Source organism: Patagioenas fasciata, chromosome 1 (genome assembly GCF_037038585.1).
Source record: "Patagioenas fasciata isolate bPatFas1 chromosome 1, bPatFas1.hap1, whole genome shotgun sequence".
Taxonomy (NCBI): Eukaryota; Metazoa; Chordata; class Aves; order Columbiformes; family Columbidae; genus Patagioenas; species Patagioenas fasciata.
Genome location: NC_092520.1, coordinates 164,839,268 through 164,861,725, shown reverse-complemented (window position 1 = coordinate 164,861,725; position 22,458 = coordinate 164,839,268). Strand labels below are relative to the sequence as shown.

General features: G+C 35.8%; 1 protein-coding gene across 2 annotated transcripts in view; it reads right to left on the bottom strand.

The window, feature by feature from the left end:
- Nucleotides 1-22,458, bottom strand: part of TMTC2 (transmembrane O-mannosyltransferase targeting cadherins 2) — a 256,190-nt gene that overhangs the window by 14,859 nt on the left and 218,873 nt on the right. Inside the window, exons 10-12 of one of the 2 annotated variants that reach the window (XM_071799635.1) lie at nucleotides 16,283-16,397; nucleotides 9,090-9,153; nucleotides 478-2,253 (exon numbers count right to left, since the gene is read on the bottom strand). In XM_071799635.1, the coding sequence (XP_071655736.1) occupies nucleotides 2,158-2,253; nucleotides 9,090-9,153; nucleotides 16,283-16,397 (275 nt within the window). In that variant the 3' untranslated portion in view covers nucleotides 478-2,157. Of the gene's footprint in view, nucleotides 1-477; nucleotides 2,254-9,089; nucleotides 9,154-16,282; nucleotides 16,398-22,458 lie in introns of those variants that run through there. The other variant, XM_065856816.2, reaches the window with a different exon arrangement.

Here is a 22,458-nt window from a genome sequence, read left to right as displayed (position 1 = left end):
GATGGGATCGGAAGAACAGTGTTCGGTATCTAGGTAGGTGCCTGGAGAGAAAACAGACTCATAGAATCATTTAAGTTGCAAAAGACCTTTAAAATCATTGAGTTCAACTGTAAACAGAACCTATACATTAATATTGGGGTGACTAATTTCTTAGGAAACACCAGTGAATTAATAATAAACATACGTGACTTTTATGAAAACACAGTCTTCTACATTTTGGAGATTTAGTCATGTAAACATTTTGAACACTGTGGACAACAGAGCCGACAATGGAAAATGGGTGCATAAAACAAAATACTCTGCCTTTTTTTTTTTTTAAATAAAAGATTTTTAACAGCAGCTTGAAGCAGCACAAGAGATTTCCACCAGACATACTGAAAACCTTATATGACCTATGTCCCAAGTGAATAGCATATAGAGTCATAGAATCATTTCAGCTGGAAGAGACCCTCAGGATCATTGAGTCCAACCATAACCTAACTCTAACACTAAACCATGTCCCTAAGAACCTCGTCTAAATGCCTTTTAAACACCTCCAGGGATGGTGACTCCACCACTTCCCTGGTCAGCCTGTTCCAATACCTGACATGGATTATCAGAGAGTTTATTTCTCCCAAATTACATGCTAAGCATCAAATATCAAATTACTGTTTCAACAGTTCTTGGTGTAATTGGTGATTTAATGAAGATCTAAATGTTCATTACATTAGAAAAGAGGAGTTAACACACAGTTCCTTATTTCCAACATTTTTCCCCCCCGTTAATGAAAAGTAGGTCTACAACTTAGAGTTCATGAATATGAGTGACTCAGAAAGTACACTATGGCAATAATTAGACTGTAGAAGGATTAATATTTGTTGGAAAATTGTAAAAATTCTCATAGCTAAAAATGAAAAGCACTCCAGCTTATCATGGAGTTTCTGGCTGGCTTACTTTGTAGAGAGTCACTACGTATGCAGTTTACTGTTTGAAAAACTTTACATTAAGAAGAGTTCCTAGTTGCTCGTGTAATTTCACTTGAAGGAATCAGGAACTACAGAGCCTAATTTACCTCTCACATCCAGGAGAAACAAAAGCAACTCTAAACAAATCAATGGTATTACTGCAATGCAATACTTGTGTAAGCAGAAGCAAATCAAATGTATTTTCATTTCAGTCATTTTGAACTTGCACAGATGAAATACTTATGTATTGATTAGGATATCAATGTACAACAGATTATTCTAGATGGGAAATAAAGAGCAACTTAAAGGCATTTTAATTCTACTTCCAAAACTCACAAATTAGACTGAGCAAGCCAATCGATCTCAGACATTTGTATATTTAACTGCTTGTATAATCAGAAGATAAGAGTAAAAATGAACTTCACATAATCTAATTCTCACTAAAGTAAAACTGTGAACTGTGATGACAGGATTTCCAGTTTTCTCCCATGCATCCTACATGAAGATGGATCAAAATATGGAGAACCAGATTTAACTATTCCATAATCACCAAAAAGCACATTCGGTCTTTGCTTTCACATTGCTGTTGGCGTGTATGAGAAAACGCATGTAGGTTTTTTTGGTGTAAGGTTATAAAACATTCTTCTGTATTTCCCAAAAGAAATTCAGTGTTTTCCACAGCTGAGCAAATTGGTTTTCAAATCATACAACTCATCCTGATATTGTCCTTCAGTATTACAGGTAAATATCCCCCATTCCAATAGCCAATGTACTTTCTTTGTCCCCTGATGAAGATGATAGGGATGGAAAATGCTATACAGGGTTTTTGTTTTGTCTTTGTTTGGTTGGTTGGTTTGTTTCATTTTAGATGGGAGGTACTAATTTCTGTTGAAGTAAGAATATGTTAGGGTTCACAACAACAGCCTATACACAAGCTTGCCTTGGAGCTGACAGTTGTGCACAACAAAAAAACTAAATGCGTCTTTAGAATTTTTAGGAGGACCACGAACAAGCATACTTGCAAGCATACAAAGATAACTCTTTGTTCAAAAGAATAAACACAGTTTTCTTTAAATAGTTGGACAGAGATAACATATCTGCCTTGCATTTAGCCCCAGACAAGAAGGATGAACTGAGTATGAAGACGTGGAAAGGCTGAAGCAACAACAACAAAAAACTGAGCTGTGGGCTCAAATTAGATTTGAAAACATTTTCAGCTCAGGAATTGCAGAGAGGGATCACGTATGGGTAAACCCTTTACGTGGAGAAGTGTTGCTATTTCTGTGTAAACACTGAAGAGCCTTTCTACCTGAAAAAAAAAAAAAAAAGGCAGCTTTCATTCAGTTGATATTAATTGTCTTGGATTCCCCTATTTTGCACAACCTTTAGGCAAGGTCAGCCTTCGCTAGGCAGGCTGGCAAATGTCACAGCAATTCTGATATCACATCTCAGAGTCACTCTTTTATTGTGTCAACAGGGAAAGTCTACCCAAATTACAGTAACAAAGAAGTGCTCCCTTATGCTTTTGAGATCAGAGAGTGATTTCCTCTTTTATCTCAGGGAGTTCCACTATCTCCTCTCCCAATGGAGCTGATCCAAGTCTAAGCCTCCCACCCCTCTATCTACCTGAAGTCAAACTATTAAAAGTATGCTATCTGGAAATACATTTCACATCAGTCATGCTGTATCTTCTCATTAGGAAGCCACAGCACCCTTTCTAGTCCCTAAAAGTCCTGTGTACACTATAACAGTTGATTCAGTCTTTACAAAGCAAGGCAGCAGGAAGAGAGGAAGAACTGGATTCTGGGAAGTTCTCTTATTCCTCACATCTTCACCAGGAGAAAAGAAAGGAGGCATTTTCAGGAGGCCAAGAGCACTGCTAGGCTGGAAGGAATCCACAGCCATTCATATCATTGAGGCGGAAATTTTGGCACACTTGCGAGGAAGCCTTGAATAATGTGAGGCTTCGCAGTAGCTGGTGCTGGTGGTGGGAAGCTGTGCAGGCCTGACACAGGGCAGGAGAAGCTGGGAGCAGCTCAGAGGGCGGGCAGGCAATCAGCAGAAGTTCCACCTGCCCCACAAGGCCAGTTTTTGTATTTTCTGTAAAGGCAGACACATGTAATGGAAGACAATGGAACAGGTGAATCTGCTGGATGGTAACTACCAAAAAAATACAGGTCTGTGGTCATTCCATGGCACCAATAAAGATAAAAGATTGCCATGTGTTCATTACTTTGAATAAACAAGTAAACAGGCAGAAGAACATTTTAAAACAAGGTTTCTCAACTGGAAAGTGTCATGCATTACTGGCAATAACACATGGTGTAAAAATCATATATATACTGTTTCTCTAGGGGATCATGGTATTGGGTTTGGATAACAGGGACTAGATAGACTTGCTTAAAAAAGCTGTAGGAGGAATAGATCCATCACTGGTGAGGGATCTGTAATATCCCTGGAGCAGTGTCAGGATGACATTGGGTCCAGTGAAGTGTAGAACAGTGACAGTTTTTGGTCATTGAGGATCAGGTGCAGACAATTTAGGAATCACTGTTAACCCATCCATTACTGCCATCAGCAGCAGAAGTAACCTAGCAGGAATTCTTAAAAGTTTTATTAAAATTCTCCCTGGCAATAACAGGACATGCCCTAAACAAGCTGGCAAAATGCATTAAAGTCATCTGCCTCACAATTACTCCTAGCCTGGTAAAGCTGCATGAGATAATTACTGGATGTTAAGAAGAAAGTCAAATAGGGAAATTTGGCATGGAAACACCTAAGGAAAAAACACATGATAAAGCAGATTTTGGTTACATATGCTTCATGACAAAATCCAACATCTACTTTATTTTTTAAAGATGTATGTACTATCAGAAGTATATTCATTATTAGAGGTCTTGCCATGAATAACATCCATATATTATGAACATTTTCCATAAGGAGGCACTGAAAGCATGTTATCTATCAGGTGGCTATAAAAATACAGTCAATTCTCTGGAAATCACCAGCATTCTTCTTTCAACTCAAGACAGAGCTTATTGCAAGCCTGAAGACTTTGACAAGAAAACTGTATTCCAACACTGAGAAAAAAAAAAAAGAAACACATGTAGAAACTGCTTTTTAATATGATGTTGTGTTACCTGATTACATAAACCCTTCAAGTCAAGAAATGGTTTAGTCTCCCACATCATGATTAAACCATCTAGTGGAAATTGTATTTATTTTGCTTATAGGTACATTTCTCCTTTCGCCCCTCATTCTATGTGTGTGTCTTTATGTATGTTGTTACAGTAAGACATTTAATCAAGCCCCTTTGAAGTGGTAGAGTGGAAACAGCTGTTTCTGACAATGTGCCGATGACATGGGGCTTAAAGCTGTCATGAGCTCCAGATTGCAAGCCGCACCAATATGTGGTTGGGACGGTAGTGACTTGCAGGTCACGGCACCTCCTTGAGGAATGCTTCTAAGCCAATCAGCTCAAGGTGGTGGCTCAACGTCTTAAGGATCTGGTGAGCTCTCTTTCATTTAATACCCTTGAGGTCACACTTCAAAGCACCCTTTCTTCTCAAGAGCCACTGGCCACATGTGGCGGTTCTAGAGCAGGTTTTTAAAGATCGGCTGCTTCAAGTTCAGACTTAAAAAATTAGAAATGCAGTTCTATTATATAAACAATGTCTTAAAGGTTGAATAAAAGCTGAAGCTTAAGTCAATATCTCACATTCTTGTAAAGAATGACAATTTAAAGAGAGTTTCTGGATGACTGATTTTTTCCACAACAAAGTGAGCTTAAAGCTTACATTTTGGAGTGCCTAACAACTTGTTATAACAATTCCCAGGTTTGTGAACGTTACAAGATGTAGGGCACCTAGAAACCATCTCTGAATACAGACTTTCCTCAGCAATACTGCCACTCAGAATAATTACTGCATAAATGTCTTGCTGTCCAAGAAACTTACACTTTCATTTCTTCATGCAACTGATTTTTTTTTTTTAATTAGAATAATGTGATTAACATATGCAATCACAGGATCACAGAATGATTGGGGTTGGAAGGGACCTCTGGGGATCTTCTAGTCCAACCCATCTGCTGAAACAGGTTAACCTACATTGCTAGAACAACCACAGATGTGCTTTTCATTGAGAAGGCTCTAAAATAATTTTGTTTTGATCATGGTAAACACGCAATGTGGGAATGCATTTTTTGGAAAGTATGCAAAAAGAGCCAGGGGCTAGGGAAACTAGTCTCTGTAGGTTACCTATACAGTTGAAGAAGGAAAACAGAGTCCTGTAAGAAATTACTCATAGCAAATAAAACTAGATTTCTTCTCTGAACTGCTTCCTGGATTCCCCCCTCCTCCTTTGCTCTCCGAGGAAAGCCCACTTGAAAATAAAGAGAGGTCATCTTGAGAACGCTTGCTTCTTCAGTGATGTTTAAGACAAATTATTTCCATCTCTACAGCAACATCATATTCTACAGAAAATACAGTTCTTCAGAAATTTGACTGGAAACTACTTTCATAGGGGACAAATACACACCTAATGCAAATAAGGCAAATCATGAACATTATTAAGAGAACAGTGAGGTCTAAATCTGGAACAATAATAGTAGCCAGATTTGTTTTTCCTTTGCACCCAACCTGCGTTTCAGCTGGTGCTGGTATTGTACTAAAGTATTTTAATTCTTTTACACTCTGCAGAAGGACAGTGTACCCAAGAGCAAAGATGATGTTCAAGATGCAGATAAATATTTTAACACAACTGTGCTGTATTCTGTTGTTCCTTTACTGGGTAAATATAGATGGGTTTTTTTTGGCAAATACTTTATTCATTGTCATAAAGCTTTTCACAGAGACAATACATTTTTTTTTTCAGTATTTTTCATTCCTCTCAGAATTAGTTAAATGATGAATGAATCACCACCAATACTAGAAAAAACAAAGTCTTTCTGTGTTTGCTTTCTTAAAAACAACGGTTTGCATGTTTCAGAGACATTACATTTGTCCTGTAACTGAATACTGGTTTTCTGGGGATGTTTTTATCCTCCTTAGTCACAACTTTTATAAAAATTGGCTTAGTTGAATAAGAAAGTGATTCAGACATGAAGGCATATTGGTTGCTTAGTGTTGTGCCCCAATCTTGAGACACTGAAATAAAAGAAGTATTGTGTATGAAATATTGCTTCACTTATAAAGCAACAGGAACAGTTGAGAAACCAAATAAAGGGATGCAAAAAGAAAACAAAGCAAGAATGGCAAGAACAAAATTGTGTCATGAAAGATCAATGAGCATAGAAATTCACTAACAATCAGTAAAAGATTGAATTTGTGGTATTAATAACATCTCTTGTTGCTGCTAAGGATGGTATTTTATAGCAGTGATACTAGAGATATTACCCAATGCAGAATATTTGTAAAGAACTGGATACAAGAGAATGGAAATCTGAGTTTTGCCTCAGGCTGAACTAGCTGAAAATCTCTCAGGAGCTAGGCATGGATCTAATTCTAAGGAATAACTGATCATTTAGTTGTTTTGGTACAGTGAGTGAGAAAGGAGTTGTTAATAGAGAAATGAATCTTCAGCTTGGGATCTGGAGCAGTGATTGTAGAACCACAGGAGACAAAAAAAAAAACAACAACAACAACAACCAAAAACTATAATCGTGCTGAAAAAAAAGTAGAGAGCCACTTTACTTGGGATCTCAATCTAAAATTCACTAATGTAAACAGGTACCATTTTAAGCACCAGAAGGAGGTTTTCATTAAACAGATGCTTTTAGCACTTAATTGTTCCAGGAACAAGGCTGATCCACTGAGTGGGAATTTGGGAACAGATCTCTTAGCAAGTAACATTAAACAGGTATGCACAAATATACATATAGATATGTGCATATACATGGAACTGTATGTACGCACGCATGGATCTGTTCGTTACATAACATTCATACATGTAGTATTGTGAATTTTCTACAGAGAAATGTCTCTGGATCATTAGTGATGGATACCAAAGAATTAAAATCCTTCAGCAGTATATTTTGCTTAAGGATATTTCTTCAGCATCTCGACTAACATACTTTTGCTGATCCTTCATATTCATAAGGCGGTGAGAAGATACACAGGCTATATCCAAAATAATAAATTAAACTGTGGACATTTTCAGGTTGTGAGGATGGTTCCTACACAGCTCTGGACTGAGCCAGTGCAGTCTCTGAGAAAGTACCTGGGCACATTGAGAGCAGCTGAGTGGATCAACACTAGAGAATAGTCCTGGACACATTTAATTTATGAGTACAGATGTAAGTACAAACTACACAGGATTTCACTAATTAGCAGTCAGTTGTCCTTTGGAAAGATTAGGAGCTTCTGTCTTACCATGTCTGCATTATATTGCTTACTACCCAGAAAACCTCCCTGAGTGGCTTCTTTTCCTCCTGCTCAGAAAACGATTACGTTAAATTTGAGAAGTAGTCATAAGAAAAAAAGATATGCATGACTACTTCTGTTTATATTTTCATTCTTGACAGATTGCCCTTGTACAGTCATCAGACAGTTGATGCTGGCAGTGAAAATGGTTACAACTTTACCACTCTGAATCATTAAAATATTTTGCAGAAGTCATGAACCATATGCATACTATGCTTAGCCAGAAAGTTAAACTTCATCATCTTGAACATAAAAGTGAAATTATCTCTTAAAAAAAGGTGAGTAGCAGTACCCATTATATTTTAACTTAAACTAACCAAAGATAGAAGAAAGCTGCTCTAATGAACTGTTCTGACGATCTTATCCTGCAAGAAGAATACTATAGTCTTAACATGTACAGCTTGTCAGCAGTACCTAGAAATATCTAATTTCTATAGTACCACTGCCATGAACTAGAAGCCCTCAGTTACTTCCAAAGATCTCTGAGGAACCTCATAAATAAATATATGATTATATAAGAATAAACATGTTTCTGAGAAATATTTTGAGAGTACTATGAACCACAGAAAAGAGAAGAACTGTACCAACTTTGAGGTGACTGAGGGAATTCTTTCAACATTAAGGTATCAGACTCTCAGGCAAAACAAAATCACTCAGACAAAACCTAAAAGTCTTGCGTCTGAAAGCACAAGGAATCATAAAGTCTAAACTGTTATCTCACAAACTATGAGTTAAAGACATACATAGATTTTGGAGAGTTTATTTAAGAGATGGTGTGAAAGTGCGTAGTTTTATATGAACAAGTTATTTGTGGTTTCTTTTATTATATTTTCTTAGCTTGTTTTGCGTTTTAGCTGTTGTTGCTTTTGATTCTTTGGTCTGAAAATTCTGTCATTTTAAGTGTATATTATTTTTAATTGCATTTTTTCTTTTTTGTTTGACTGAAGTTGCTAGCTTGTATCCTCAAAATTGGCACTACTGTCTTCTGTGACAGGAACATGTTCTTAATTTGATTTATTGCACAGACAAAGTATTAGGTATTTAAAATGCATTCTGGTCTACTTATATTCATGAGTGTTTTTTCAGAGAATGTGATGGTAATTGAAAAAAAATAACATTGAATAAAAAATGGTAAAAATAAAATATTTATCTCTTCAGTTCCTGATGCAATAAAATTTGAAACAAGCTTTTCTGTTTAAAAAGGGTCTACCACATATTCTTACACATTTCTGCTTCAAGGAATAAGCATTTCTTTGCCAGTATACAACAACCTCCGAGGTAAATACCTCTGAGGTAAAATCATCTCTAAGTATGTAGAAAAACAATGTTTGCCAGAAGTTCATGATGGAGGAAAAGGCATAAATGTATTATTTAAAATGCCTTAAAGAGTGCATCACAGTATAGCCTTTCATTCCGTTCTACTAGTGAAAATAGATGGAATTAGGAGAGCTTTCCAAACTTAACATATTTAAAGGTAGATAAAGAAATCTCAATATGAAGATGTTAGCCAAGTATGACTTGTTGCTAGAACACGTCACTGAGGTAACCTGAAAGTGTAGGGATTGGCTTGACAAACTAACGGCTTTATCTGACTATCCAATAATTAGCCATTGAAAGAACATATATAACATAGGCTGTGAGATCAAATGTTCCTGCAACACAAAGGGTACAGCACTACAGCATGTTCATCAACTTAAGTAATAGATATCATTAAGAAGGTACCTACATTAGGTCTTAATCCTGCTGCCATTTCATAATACTTCTCGGCTTCTTCATTGAGACTGGCTTGTCTGTCAGGACAGAAAACAATACATTACACCTCAGTTTCCTTGGGTTAAAAAATAAATCATACCTAAAGAAGTATAGCTAAAAACAAAAGATTAGAACTACTCTCCACTATTTAAAGATATTACCCTACCAAATTCACAAAATAATGTTAACCTAAAAGATTTTTTTGTAGTTCAGAATGCCCATTATAACAAATTCTCTTTGTGTACCTTATTTTCTTTTTAGTTCTGAAATGGTGTTGGTATAGACTGGAGAGAAACGCAGAAGGCCAAACACTCCCTTGAGGCAAAACCAGAAACATACCAGTCTTCACTAGAGGAAAATCTGACTTGTTTTTTTTTTTTTGTAATTAGCCATACCTTAACAGTGAAATATAAAGCTGTAGATTGTACAATGATGCAGCTTCTTTTTTTATGCCTCTCCAAGAACACTATCATTCCAGGAAAAAACAAAACAAAACAATAAAAACAATCAAAACCCCCAAACCCCAAACAAGAACAAACAAACAAACAAAACACACACATTAAAAAAAACCCAAACCAAAACACATTAACATCAAAGAATACAATGATTTCTCATAAACAAGTTTAAATGATTCAGGGAATTAATTCAGAAAATAGAGTTCTGATTTTGACATTTACTTGTATCAGTCTAAGAGGGGATTTAAGCTTAGATCTCACATTCCAGGGGAATAAGATGAGTTTCTGGGGACCTGAAACACTTTTGGCTCAGCTCTTTTCCTTTCTCATATAGAAGGCATTTACATTCTTGTAGTAGCTTAATTTTTATTTTTCATCCTGAGTTTTAAGTTTACTGCCTTAAAATGGAAATGCAGTATGTTGTCAAAGAAAACCAAACACATTTTTGTCTTTTTATCTCTTCTCTCTGCTCCTTTTGTCTCCACCTTCATAATTTCCCTCCAACTATTCATTTTGGCTACTGGCCCAATAAAAATCAGTTAAACACATATGTATAATGAGAAATATGGTAAATATGTAAGAACAACCAAGGAGGACGACCATGCAGGCTACAAATCTTCTGCTAAAGTTATTTTCTTTGTTTTTTTTTTTTTTTTTTTCCATGAAGAGTTAGGTCCCTTCATAGAAGAGTTAGGATAGGAAATCTTCAGCATATTTGTGTTTGTTATGTGATTACAAATATAGTTCTGTGTTACAAAATGGAAAAATTAGAAAACAAGGATGACTCTGAGTAGGGTTGGTTGGTCTATTTTTGTTTGTTTGTTTGTTTTGGGGGACTTTTGTTATTGTTTTCTTTTTTCTTCTGCTTCTGAGAACTGTTACTAGTTCAAAGAGTATCAATCAGCTGAGTACTTGTATCTGGAGATTTTACCTTGTTAATTACATAAGCTTTTACATGCTTTGTTGTTCAGTGATCAAATTGTGTTCTAATTTTATGTTCCCATCCACCTGCATTTTAAACATTTGCCACATAATATATGATGGGCAATGAATCCAAATCAACACATTTTCACAGTTACTGGTCTTGGGAGGAGAAAGGGACGAAAGATAACCCCTTTGAAGTTTCTCACATAATCCACGTGCAAGCTGAAACCACTTCCTGACTAGCAATTTGCCAAGTAGAACATGGTTTATACCCGTTAACTGTTTTAAATTACTTGGCAAATGTATCATCCATTCAGTGGTTGTAGTGGTTAGAAATGACTGAATATCTAAAAATATTCACTTAACATGATTTTGAATCACTTGTGCTGGGCATTATTAGCACTTGAAACAACTGAAAAAAGGTAATCTTGTATTTATGAATTTCAGGATTTACTACAAGGCATATAAAATGAAACGTTACAGAATTTGTTTTTATTTTCCTGTTTGCACTAAACTGTCAGAAAACCAAGCATTTATAAACGTGGTGAAATTCTGTAGGATAAACAAGGTGCCTTTACCCAGGAGTTAGATACAGATGGTACAGTTCCCCACCAAATAGTGTAGTTGTCAGATGAACGTGATACAAATTAAAATCCTGTCCTCTTTTAGCACAGTGGAAACACATGGCTTGCTTTCCTCCCACATGAACCTTTTGAAACATGGATCATTAATTCTTCAGCAGAAATCAGTTTGAATTTATAGTTGTCCACACTAATCTGGTCAGGAAAATGACAGTTCCATTTCTGGGGCATTCAGTAACAGTTCCTCTAGTTGAGATACAGCAGAATTCTGGTTCCTATTTTCACTGTCAATCTAAACTAGAAATTAATTATGCTAAGCCATGGTATGGCTTTCCTTTGGGAAAAACTAAAGGCACAGAGGTAGGAAATTGGAGTAACTCTATGCCACTTTGAAGTAAAGGGCTCTGGATCAATGTCAAACAATGGAAGGACACTACTAAGGAAATATAATTCACACTAGGGTAAAACATAAGATAAAATGTTGATAATAAAACAGAAAGGAAGGAAAGAGAAGTTTGGAAGACAGAGTCCTTTTCATAGTTACAAAGCTGTATTTCAACCTCTATCTTCAATCTTTTCACTAGGCCCAACCTTGAAAACACATCTGATTTCACCCATTAACACCTAGCATTCAATCTTATTTTAAGGAACAAAAAAGTGTCCTCTTTTTATTCTCTCATATCCATTAACCTGAGCCTTCAGACATATCAGTTCCCTGTCTTTTGTTCCAGCTGACTGTCAGTGACACCTTGTAAATGTGCTTGACAACACATTGCTCTTTGGTTCTCCTGAAACCAAGTTATATTCAGCTCACATTAATTTTGAATCTTTGTGTTGATCACTGGAAAAAATACTGCTTTCAGAGACAAACAAGACCAATGCTGACTGGTTTAGACCCATAAATGCAAATGGGAAAGGATTATATTTAACCTGCCTATTGCTTGGCATAAGGCTTCAAACTTATTTTTTTAAAGTGAAATTATGGATATCAGTCCAGCTATATGGAAGTTTTCTTCAAAGAGATTCCTATTTTAACATACTGTATGTTGATCCTTGGCATTCTTAATCAGCCAGTCTGTATCACAACAAAATCATGATCAGATTCCATACCTGTTACCCTTCACTAGCATTTTTAGTTTTACCACAATTAATAGGCTTAGCCATATATATATTAGAGCACATGGACAGTACTTAAAGAATGAGTAAAATCTGTTCAGGCAATAACATAGTGTGAACTGGCGCCCATGAGACTATGCCAGCAACTACACTCCGTGCACTATGGAGAACCACAATACTCTCACAGAAATTCACTGCAAAATTAAGACCATGTCATGTAGTATTGCTTCAATTTAGACTTCTGTTTTCAAATAGCCAATAAACATCCTACAACTTCATGTAATATGAGTGTTTCCCACAACAGTCCACTGCCTTACAGAAGTCTGAAAAAAACCAATTATTCCTACAAAATGTGCTTTTAAGCAAAACTCTTTTTCCTATGCTTGTTTTTATTTGGAGACAATGTGAAGCCCTTTTCCTGTTTCTAATTAGTATGGCAGTGTCACTACCCTGCCGTTCCTCATTCTCAGAGTAATCACCCCCTAGATCACAGGAGACCTTTCTCATGGCAGCTCACCTCAGTACACAACTACAAAGTGAAACAGCACTGTTAATACATGACTCAGTCACTGAAGCTACAGCCACCATAAGGCATTGCAAACATATGCTTCACTACATTCTATTAAAATACATCTAGCTTTGCTGAAAGGCTTCAAACTAAGGCTATAGGCAAATACCACAAAAGTAAAACAACGACTCATTACTGTTTTAAGAAGAACCACCCAAACAGCTACATAACCCTTGAATGAAGCTGTCTGGAAAACAAATTTGTTGAGAAAACAAATTTAACAGGCAAATACTATGCACGTTAAAAGTTACTAGACTGTTGCAAAGAAATTAATTACATCCATCCTGCATCTCACCCGTATTACAGATGACTTGATTCATCTGGCATTGCATTATCAGAATCCTACAGAAGTCATCTGGGGAAAAAATTAATAACTATGTTTGTGTAATTAGGAACAGGGAGGTCTTTCAATAACGAAAATAGAACTAACTCATTTTTTTTTTTCTCCACTTCAGCTTTAGATTTGGTTAAAAAGAGAAGAAGCAAAGAGTTTTCGAATACCTGACAGAAAAAGCAGATGTCTTTCTTGTGGCTGCTAAACTAAGAATGGCTATCTATAAAAACAGCTGCTGCATTTGGAGACAGATAGCAATTTTATTGCAAATTTAAGAAAAAAGAATTAACACTCCACTCTGTACCTTGTTCAAAAATTTCAAAAGTTGTTAATTTTCCTTTAGGTTGCATTTTAATTTAAAGGTTTTTTTTTTTTTCTCAGTAAGTGGACTTAAAAAAAGGGAAATATTTTAGCACTAGAGTAGAAAATACATTGGACTTGGATGGAATGTTGTGATAATTTTCCATCCAAAGCAGCTGTAACCCAAATTTGAAAGAATTTGCCTGCAATTCTGAAGAAATGTCTCCATGTAGTTTCTGAATCTCATGACATTCCTTGGGGTTACAGTGGAAACAGGAGTTTGGCAGGAGGGAAAGATGCTACCTTTCTAATTCAATAGGACATCACAAAAAAAAACGGAATTTACACAAAAAAAATTCTGAGTTGCTGTTACTACCTCCCAATCACTTTGGACACTTCGCGTCATCCACATTAATATCAGTTTCTGTCTCTTAACCCACAACACATCTTTAAAATTTATCCCTTCTGTCTCCTGACAGTCAATACACTTCCATGCCCTGTGAACTTCTGTAACACATTTTATACTTCACAGCTGTGCAGTCCATTCAAAATTCTTACCAGTCCATTTTTATAACTCTCTACCGTACCTAAAGAGCGTTTGGTCACCTACATGGAACTATTTAATCATTTCAACCTTTCATTTATGACTATCATCTTTAGCATCCACAGTTTCTAGTTGTGTCACTCTATGTCAGTCTGAGTACTCCCTTCTTTCCTTCCTCCTTTGTATAATAGCATCAGCTTTACTCTTGGAATCACCTCAGCTCTCCATCATCCTAAATATCCTGAAAATCAGCTTCTTCTGAAGTCCTACAGACTCATGATGGATTTGTAGCTGCCCTCTTCTAATGTATGAATACACATTCCCCTTGTCCAGCTGCTATTATGTAAGCAATATATAAAATACATACATATTTATGCATAAATATATAAATAAACTGCTTCGAAAAGCAGTGAACAAAAGCAGACAACAGAATCGCAAACTTTTAGCAAAAAATCAGTCAGATCATAACACACACAGTTCTAAGCAAAAAGTTGGCAGCACTGAATTTAACTTTGTCACACTGACTTTTGCTAAATCCTCCAGACCACTTTAGACTCCCAGAGCGTATTAGGAAGACATTATGATCTTCCACAAAAAAAGGCAAGTATTTAAGTGAAAAATTAGACCAACTGGGTATCCCAGAGGAGCACAGTTGGATTCTAACTAAACTAAACCACCAGGACTTTTTTGGTTTTGTTTTTAAGGGTTTTGGTTTGATGGGTTTTCTTTATTTTTAGAAGTCCTGTTTTGTGCTTACAGCTAAAAGAGATAGTGCAGTTCAGAGTCACTGAGCTCAATGCTGGTCAAAACTCTTCCCAAAAAGTGCCCTCTCCCAACCAGATCAAGGTGGGTTACTATGGCTGATGCATGTACAGTAGAGCAGCCAGCTCTGAGAGTGAAAAAATACTTAAATCCCAGTGTAAAAACATGTGCCTTCAACACCTGGGAATGCTTAACTCAGTGGTCACAGAGAAAGTAAGAGATTTATTAAACCTATTTGCAAAATAGTACTGATTGACACCACCACGTTTTAAAATACCCACAAAAAATCACATTGTTAAACCATATTCCACAACACACTCACCAAAATCAGGAGTCTGACACAATCTATACCCTTCTGGATTAAGCTTTCATGCCTAACTTGCTCTGCTTCTGTCTGTGAATTAGTTTAATTAATGAAAATGTTTCAAATTACTGAATTCTGTCTCGAGATATATCATTCAGAAAATAACCAGGGGAAAGAAAAGATCCTTAGAACAGCTCATACACGTGTGGCAGGTCAAATTATTGTTTACCAGTGAAACATTTTTCTTGGTTTTCTTTCTAATCTATGAGCAGCAAGAGTCCTTTCTCAAAGGGTGTTTTGGGGCCTATTTCAAAATCCTGGTATAGAATCCTTCATTCTAAAACATGAGTCCCTTGGCTGAAGCTGGTTCTACCTTCTCTTTAATACAATTTTCTTTTCCTTTCACTTTGTGTTCTAAAAGTTAGAAGTATAAACAGCTGAGTGAAACAATCTTCATCAGAGAAATAACTGTTTTGTGATAATGAAGCATATTTTTTTTTTTTCCTTGTGCATGTATTTTCTAAGCATAGACATAATCCAAATGAAATCAAGTATCCTTACAGCTGTTAAGTGCACAATACACAGTAATTAGATAGTTATCCTATAAACAAACATGGAGGATATCTCTTACAGTAATGAGAGTTTAACGATAATGTTCAGGCAGAAGCTTAATGTAACTGAGTATCCAGGTCTGCCAGATTTAAGAGGAAAAAAAAGAACTCAAAAATTTTATTCAATTCAGACAGGAGAGCAGAATTACATGTGAGACTAAATTTTAAATCACAGATTCTGATAATATCATTAAGAGCTCCCATGAGTCTCAAAGTTATCATTAGCCTGGGAATATTTAGATTTCTAATTATCTTAGTGTTCCCTAATGATATTAAGATAAAATATTATATTTTCCATATTCTCTAGTTACAAAAATATGCTCTATTATTTGCAGTTGCTATGCATCCTAAATTTTTAAAATCAGGTCAAAGTAAATCCTGCACAAGGTTCTTAAATGTTCTTGTATGCAAGCAAAAAGGATTACCTGCTTGTGAACAACAGAAGTTTTAAAGGTAAGAAATTATGAGATAATGCACAGAATATTAGAAATAGAAATTGCTAAATCCTGCAACAGTTCCACTCCAATTCTTTTTATCTTATTAACATTGAATTATTCAAAAGAATTGCTGGGCTTTAAAAGGAACTCTGTGTAAGCGAAGGCTGTAAAGACCTTTTTCTTCCAAAAGAAGGGAGGAGATTCATCTAAAGCAGATGTAAAAGCACTAACCTGAGCATATGGGCTGCATTGAAAACAACATCAAATTCTGTATTATCAAGTTCAGCTGCTTTTTTTGCCATCTCAGCTGCTTCTATGAGGCGGGATTCTTCTAGGAGGAACTGACCTGCAATGAAGCACAGAAAACAACTGATGGATAATACTTCAGACAATATAGTTAGGAAAAGAAATTACAGAAGAAAAAACCCCCAATCAGATATCTCAGATTCATTGTTTTGTCATTTGTTGATCTGCTCTGTATTTCAGCATCCTTAAAATGTAGTATATATAGAAAAATATGCAATAAATATGGCAGGTAATAACTAACTGCAGTATTTGCAGAATGTATTTATGAATAGTGGGAACAACAGTAAAACTCAGACATCAAGAAAAACCCAATCTCCAAGAAGCCTGCCACTTAAAAACTTACCCTTCTACCTATACCCTAATCTTCACTTCTTCAAAACAAATAAAATAAACTAGCATCTACAAATTAAATACATTCCCATTTTAAGAGGCATATTTCAAAATCTCAAATCTCAAACATATATTTGTATATATACATGCAAACATATTTTTTCAGCTGTAGAATTATAAATGATACTTCACTTTAAATGGGTTTTATATATGTACACCTCGATGAACAGCTATTTCATCATGTTTCAGCAACACTAAGAGGCAATAGACAGCTTTTTATGAGCTTCCTACATGATCCTTACCTTTCACGTAAAAAAATAGAAGATGGCTAAAATCAAGTGACTGAATTTTTACAGACGACATTGTCATAATCATTAAACCAAGTTAAAACTGAAAACAATAAATAATTTCTCATTAACCAAACTTTAACTAAAGTACCATAGTTTCAAAACAAAACTCACAACATCTAAGATAACTCTATAAAACTGAATTTTCCTTTGAAGAAGAGGAAAACAAGAAACAACACTTTGGAAGGTACTTAAACCACTTTATTTCTCTTCTTCTAATGATTTTTTCACACATAATTTAAAAAACGTGCTATTTCTGGATCAAGGAGTTTTCAAAGGGTTTCAGCCATCTAGACTGCATCTATGTAACTTTATATTTGGAAAATAAAGTATGGTGATTACACATTCCAGCATTCCATACTTCCTTTTTTATCTTACTTTGTAAAGATCACTCAACCAAAAGTCCACCAAGCCATCACTAGCCACAAACCTCTTCAGGAACAATATGCCACGAACAAATTCTTTCCTCTCATGGCAAGGGATTTTCTTTTTTCTTGCTTCCTTTCCTCATACATTCCCTGTTACTTACATGCTCATTATATGCTTACGCAGAAAATCCACATAAACTGAGCTAGCCAGGTCTATCGGGGCATAGTGAATCCAGTGATGCTTTGGTACGATGAACACATTTGCAGAAGGAATTATCTCGTACAAAAAGTGATGAAAGACACCTTTCCTAGCTTTTTTGTTTGTTTTGTTAGTTGGTAGATTTTTTTGTTTTTCCTTACTCTAGGGATACATTTCAGCTTAGCAAGAGATGTAAGATTATTTATTCTAACAATCACCTATATCTTAGTTTTTCAGATCTGGAAAATGTCTTACAAAAACAGTCAGGTACCTCTCCTCATTCATAGCATAAGGCTCGCTTGCTTTAGTTACATCCACAATCTAATACGTTCTATCCTTCCATGCATTATGATGTTTTGTGTTCACTGTTTCCAGAAAAAAAATAATTTCCAAAAAGGCTTTCTCACACAGAACAATATCTAACTAACTAAATAAAAAGAAATACAAACATTAAAAGAAAACATACAGGAGCAGTTTGGATCACAAGAAATTAATTTGTCTTCAGAATAAGAAACCGTCACTTGACCCATTAATGGAAGTTTCTTATGAAGGGAAAAAAAAATGTTGAGAAAATCTACAAGTTTGCTTTTTTGAGGGGAGTCTTACATCAGGGCATGCCATACATATAGCAGGACAAACTCAGATATTAATCTGAAAGTTGTCAGAAAAGTAAATCTACCAAATACAACAGGCAGTTTGTATCTCTTGATTTGCACTGGATTCCTATTTTATTTAAAAAGAAATATTTGAAAAAAAGCTTGAGCAACTAGTATTCCAATTCATTTCCAACAAATGAACGGAAACAGTATCCCTAATCTTTAGGTCCATATTAAAGCAAATTGGCCTTAAACTGTTAACATTAGGGTTCTTTTGTTAATCGGAGTATTAATACTAGATTAGCAGAATGAGACCCTAGGAACTGGATGTACTACTGATACATCTAGTCAGGGGAAAGAAAGAAGACATAACATTTTAGATTTCAAGACATGGTGAACATTCAAGATCATTCTCAAAAAATTATATACTTAATTTGAGAAAAAATATTTTGCAGCTTAGAATTTAAAAATAATATCAACTGGTCATGAAGATTGGTTCTGTAAAGGGACAAACCTGTCATTATTGTTCTAAATTAAAATTACTCAAGGATTTTTAGAGACAAATCTTTAGAAACATACTTGTAGTTTTCTGTATGAAATGTTTAACACACTGCAACTCAGAGATATAGTCTTATGTATATTTATAACTACCCCTAATGTAATAAAATGTAACTGATACATTCTACTTCATGTGACATAATCAACCAATTTCCTGACTTCAGATTCATTTTATTAAACACTAAAATCCTTGCACTTCATCAACATAATTTCTAAAAATATGACATTATTGGAAACCATTTCAAACCAATACTAAAGGTTTATTGGTGCTCTTAAGCAAAACACTATGTTAACTCTTAGCTCTTTAAGAGGTCCGTAAGACCCACATATACTGAATATATTATGAAATGTACACATGCTTTAGATTTCTACAGGAAGTCTAATTTAGAACAGTAGAACATTATATATATTTATGTAAAATCAAGTGCACTGCTAGATGCTCGTTTTCGTTAATTATTTTTCTAGAACTTTGGCTGCATACGTTACATTTGTCTATATGGACACATGAAAAATGTCAGCAATGACTCTAAACTAATGTTTTAAATTGTTAAAAGCAGAGTTTGCTCTCCATTTACTACTGAGTCTCTAAAACATGTCTTTATTATAGGATTATTATTTTTTTATAACATATTAAAGGATTATCTTTATTACAGGATTACCAAAGTTAACTAAAACCTATTTTAAGTGCTGCATGACACCAGCCAACTATAAGTTCTAGTTTTCCAGAAAAGAAAATTCTAGGGCTGTGCATTACCATAAACAAGTCTCTCCCCTGTACTAGAGGTGGCCATAAACCCCCTCACACTGAGGGGGTCAGCAGTAGATGATACACAGCACCCTCCTGAAACCAACTGTAGCATCCTTTACACTCAGACCCTTACAGAATATTGATGGCAAACAGGAGAGGGGAACACCCCATAATTGGCTTACTCATTGCCTGAGTAGAAGTGATTTAATCAGAGGCTGCTGATTAAGCATTCCCTTAATTGGTTGGGCTATAAATATAATTGACTGCTACCTACTCAATCTAGTGGAAAAGTCAATACCTCCTGAGTGTACAGGTGTGTGGTGAGTTGTCCCACCCCTGCCAGCATCCAAGCACTCAAGCAGCCGCTTATTCTCCTCACCCCACTGGGGCGGGTGAGTGAAATAGGAAGAACAAAAGCAAGAAAACTTGTGGGTCAAGATAAAGACAGTGTAATAGATGAAGGAAAGAAAGAAAACAAACAAAAGAACCAAAAATTCACAGACAAACAAAAAAAAAACCACCAACAAAAAGAGGAAAATGAAGGAAATTGCTCACCACTTCTCACACATAGACCAATGGTCTCCAAACAGAGGTCACTGCAGAAGCCAAAATCCCTCTTCTTCCTCTACCCCAGTTTTTATTGCTTAACATGATGTTATACGTACTGGTGTATCACTTTGGCCAGCTAGGGTCAGCTGTCCAAGTTGTGTCCCCTCCCAATCACCTACTTGCCCATCCCCAGCCTACTCGCCAAGGGGACAGAGTGGGATAAAAGAGAAAGCCTTAACACTGTTCAGCAACAGCCAAAACTCTGGTATGTTATCAAGGCTGGTTTAGCCACAAATCTAAAACACAGCATCATCCAGGCTGCTATGAAGAAAGTTAACTCTATCCCAGCCAGACCCAGCACAAGGTGGAAACTTTGAGTTGAGAACTGATTTACCAAGCTCTTCTGAAAGGCAGACTAATTGTATTCACACTTCTAAACATAATTTAAGGTGCTTAAGCAAGAGGTATCCCATTTTGAAAACATTAGTCGCCATTCCCTTTAACATGATATACTAAATTCATACAAGAATGAATTAGATTGACTGTTTACTGCTGCACTTTCTTCATTAAAAAACAGACTCCTGAACTTTTCCTGTCAAAGCCATAAAGACGTGTTTTCTCAAGAGAAGAGCGCTAACAGGGCAGAATATTGACAAGGTGTTGAAGGTGGATCGGAAGGTCTGATCCACGAGCCCCTCGATCCAGGAACCACTTGTGTGGGTCTAAATTTACGTGCAGGATTTTCTCCTCTTGACAGGTAGCTGGCAAACTGCATGATTTATGAGATGCTGCCCAATATCACATACAGAGATTTTTTATTGCAGGTGTCATGACTCTGACTCTTGCCAACAACGTAAATTATGGTAGCCTGATTGTTATTTGGAATCCGAATGAGCTTTTGAGAAAACAGCTTTCTAGAAGCTCTGAATCTCAGATTTTCCTTCTTCAAGGAAAGCATATTTCTTATTACTAGTCTTCTAGAACAGGAGTAGGAAATCCAAAGTCCAGGTTCAAGTCTTCAAGAACACTATTCTTAGCCTGGAATACTATCTTTTTAAACATGTCTCCACCTTTCTTTCTAGACAGCACAGAGCTGCATGTAAATGTGTAGCCAAGAGTCCTTAAAGACCTTCGACAGCAGAGAACTGATTCATTACTTCACTATTTTTTTATCATTTTTCCCTAGACAAAGATATTTAAGCATCAGAAATAGTATAAAAGCTGAAGAATTCTGTACCTACACCCTTGTACAAAACTACTTTTTCTTGCAAATCGTGAAGTGTTTTTGAGTCTATATTTGACCAAAAGATTTTGAGGCAACACATGCAATCTACTGAAAAATAAAAGGATATATGTAATTTACACAACAACAAAAATCCAGTTCCTGGGAGCTTAAAAAAATCCGAACTTATTTTCATCTTTTGTCAAAATTTTTAAGAAATATTAATCCACAGAGAAGGCAGCATACAGGTCTCTGTCCTGTATCTATCCTGTTTGTCTCTCTAAAATGATCACAAACATTTGTTAAGCATTTTAAGACATGTGCCAACACCAATTTGAAAGCCGTACATCTGAGTTGGTAGTTCTGCTGCTTTACTGTAATGTGAAAGGTACTAATTCGCTGGGATATGCCAGTGTGTAAGAATTTTTTACGTTTGGAGCACAAAGGCATTAGTGCCTTCCTCTAGAATGGGCTCAACTATTCCCTACAGGGACTATAAGCTTTTATTTTACTAGATAAAAGTGCAAGTTGCACCAATCTTTCTTTAATTGAGATGTTCTCTCTCTTTTGCTTGCTGGCAAACATTCAAAGGTACTTTGTACCAGAAAAAGAGTGGGTTTCTGAAATAGCTCATCTTGCTACTGCTGCTTTTAAAAAGAACCATTTTTAATGTTCTCAGAGTGCTGTTGGTTCTGAACTTCCTCAAACTTCAACAACTTACACTCTTGTCCCAACATTTTCAGTAATCCAAGCAAAACCAAGTAAACTAACTCCTGAATAAGAAGGAAAAAACTTCTAATCCAAATATAATAGAGAATAGTTAGCATTTGCTTCTTTTAATATGTTTGTCGCCAAGTCTTCTGCATGTTATCCTCTTCAAAATAGTTTTCTCCTTTCACGGCAGCAATTTAATTAACATGAAAAGTGGATCTTTCAAGATCATAGACCCAACTGTCAAATCTGTTTATAATAAACTTCACCCGAAGTTCTTCTGGCACATTCAACATTAAGGATTTGAAGCTGAATACTTGTTGGTACTTCCAAAGAATTTCAAGTTTTAACAAAAACCAAAATAGGGATGGGGTTCCAGCTGACACTGTGTCTTTGAAGCACACAACAAGGCTACAAGGTTATGTCTCGAGAACTGAATGACATCTTCACTGGCATGAGCAGAACTGCCACTG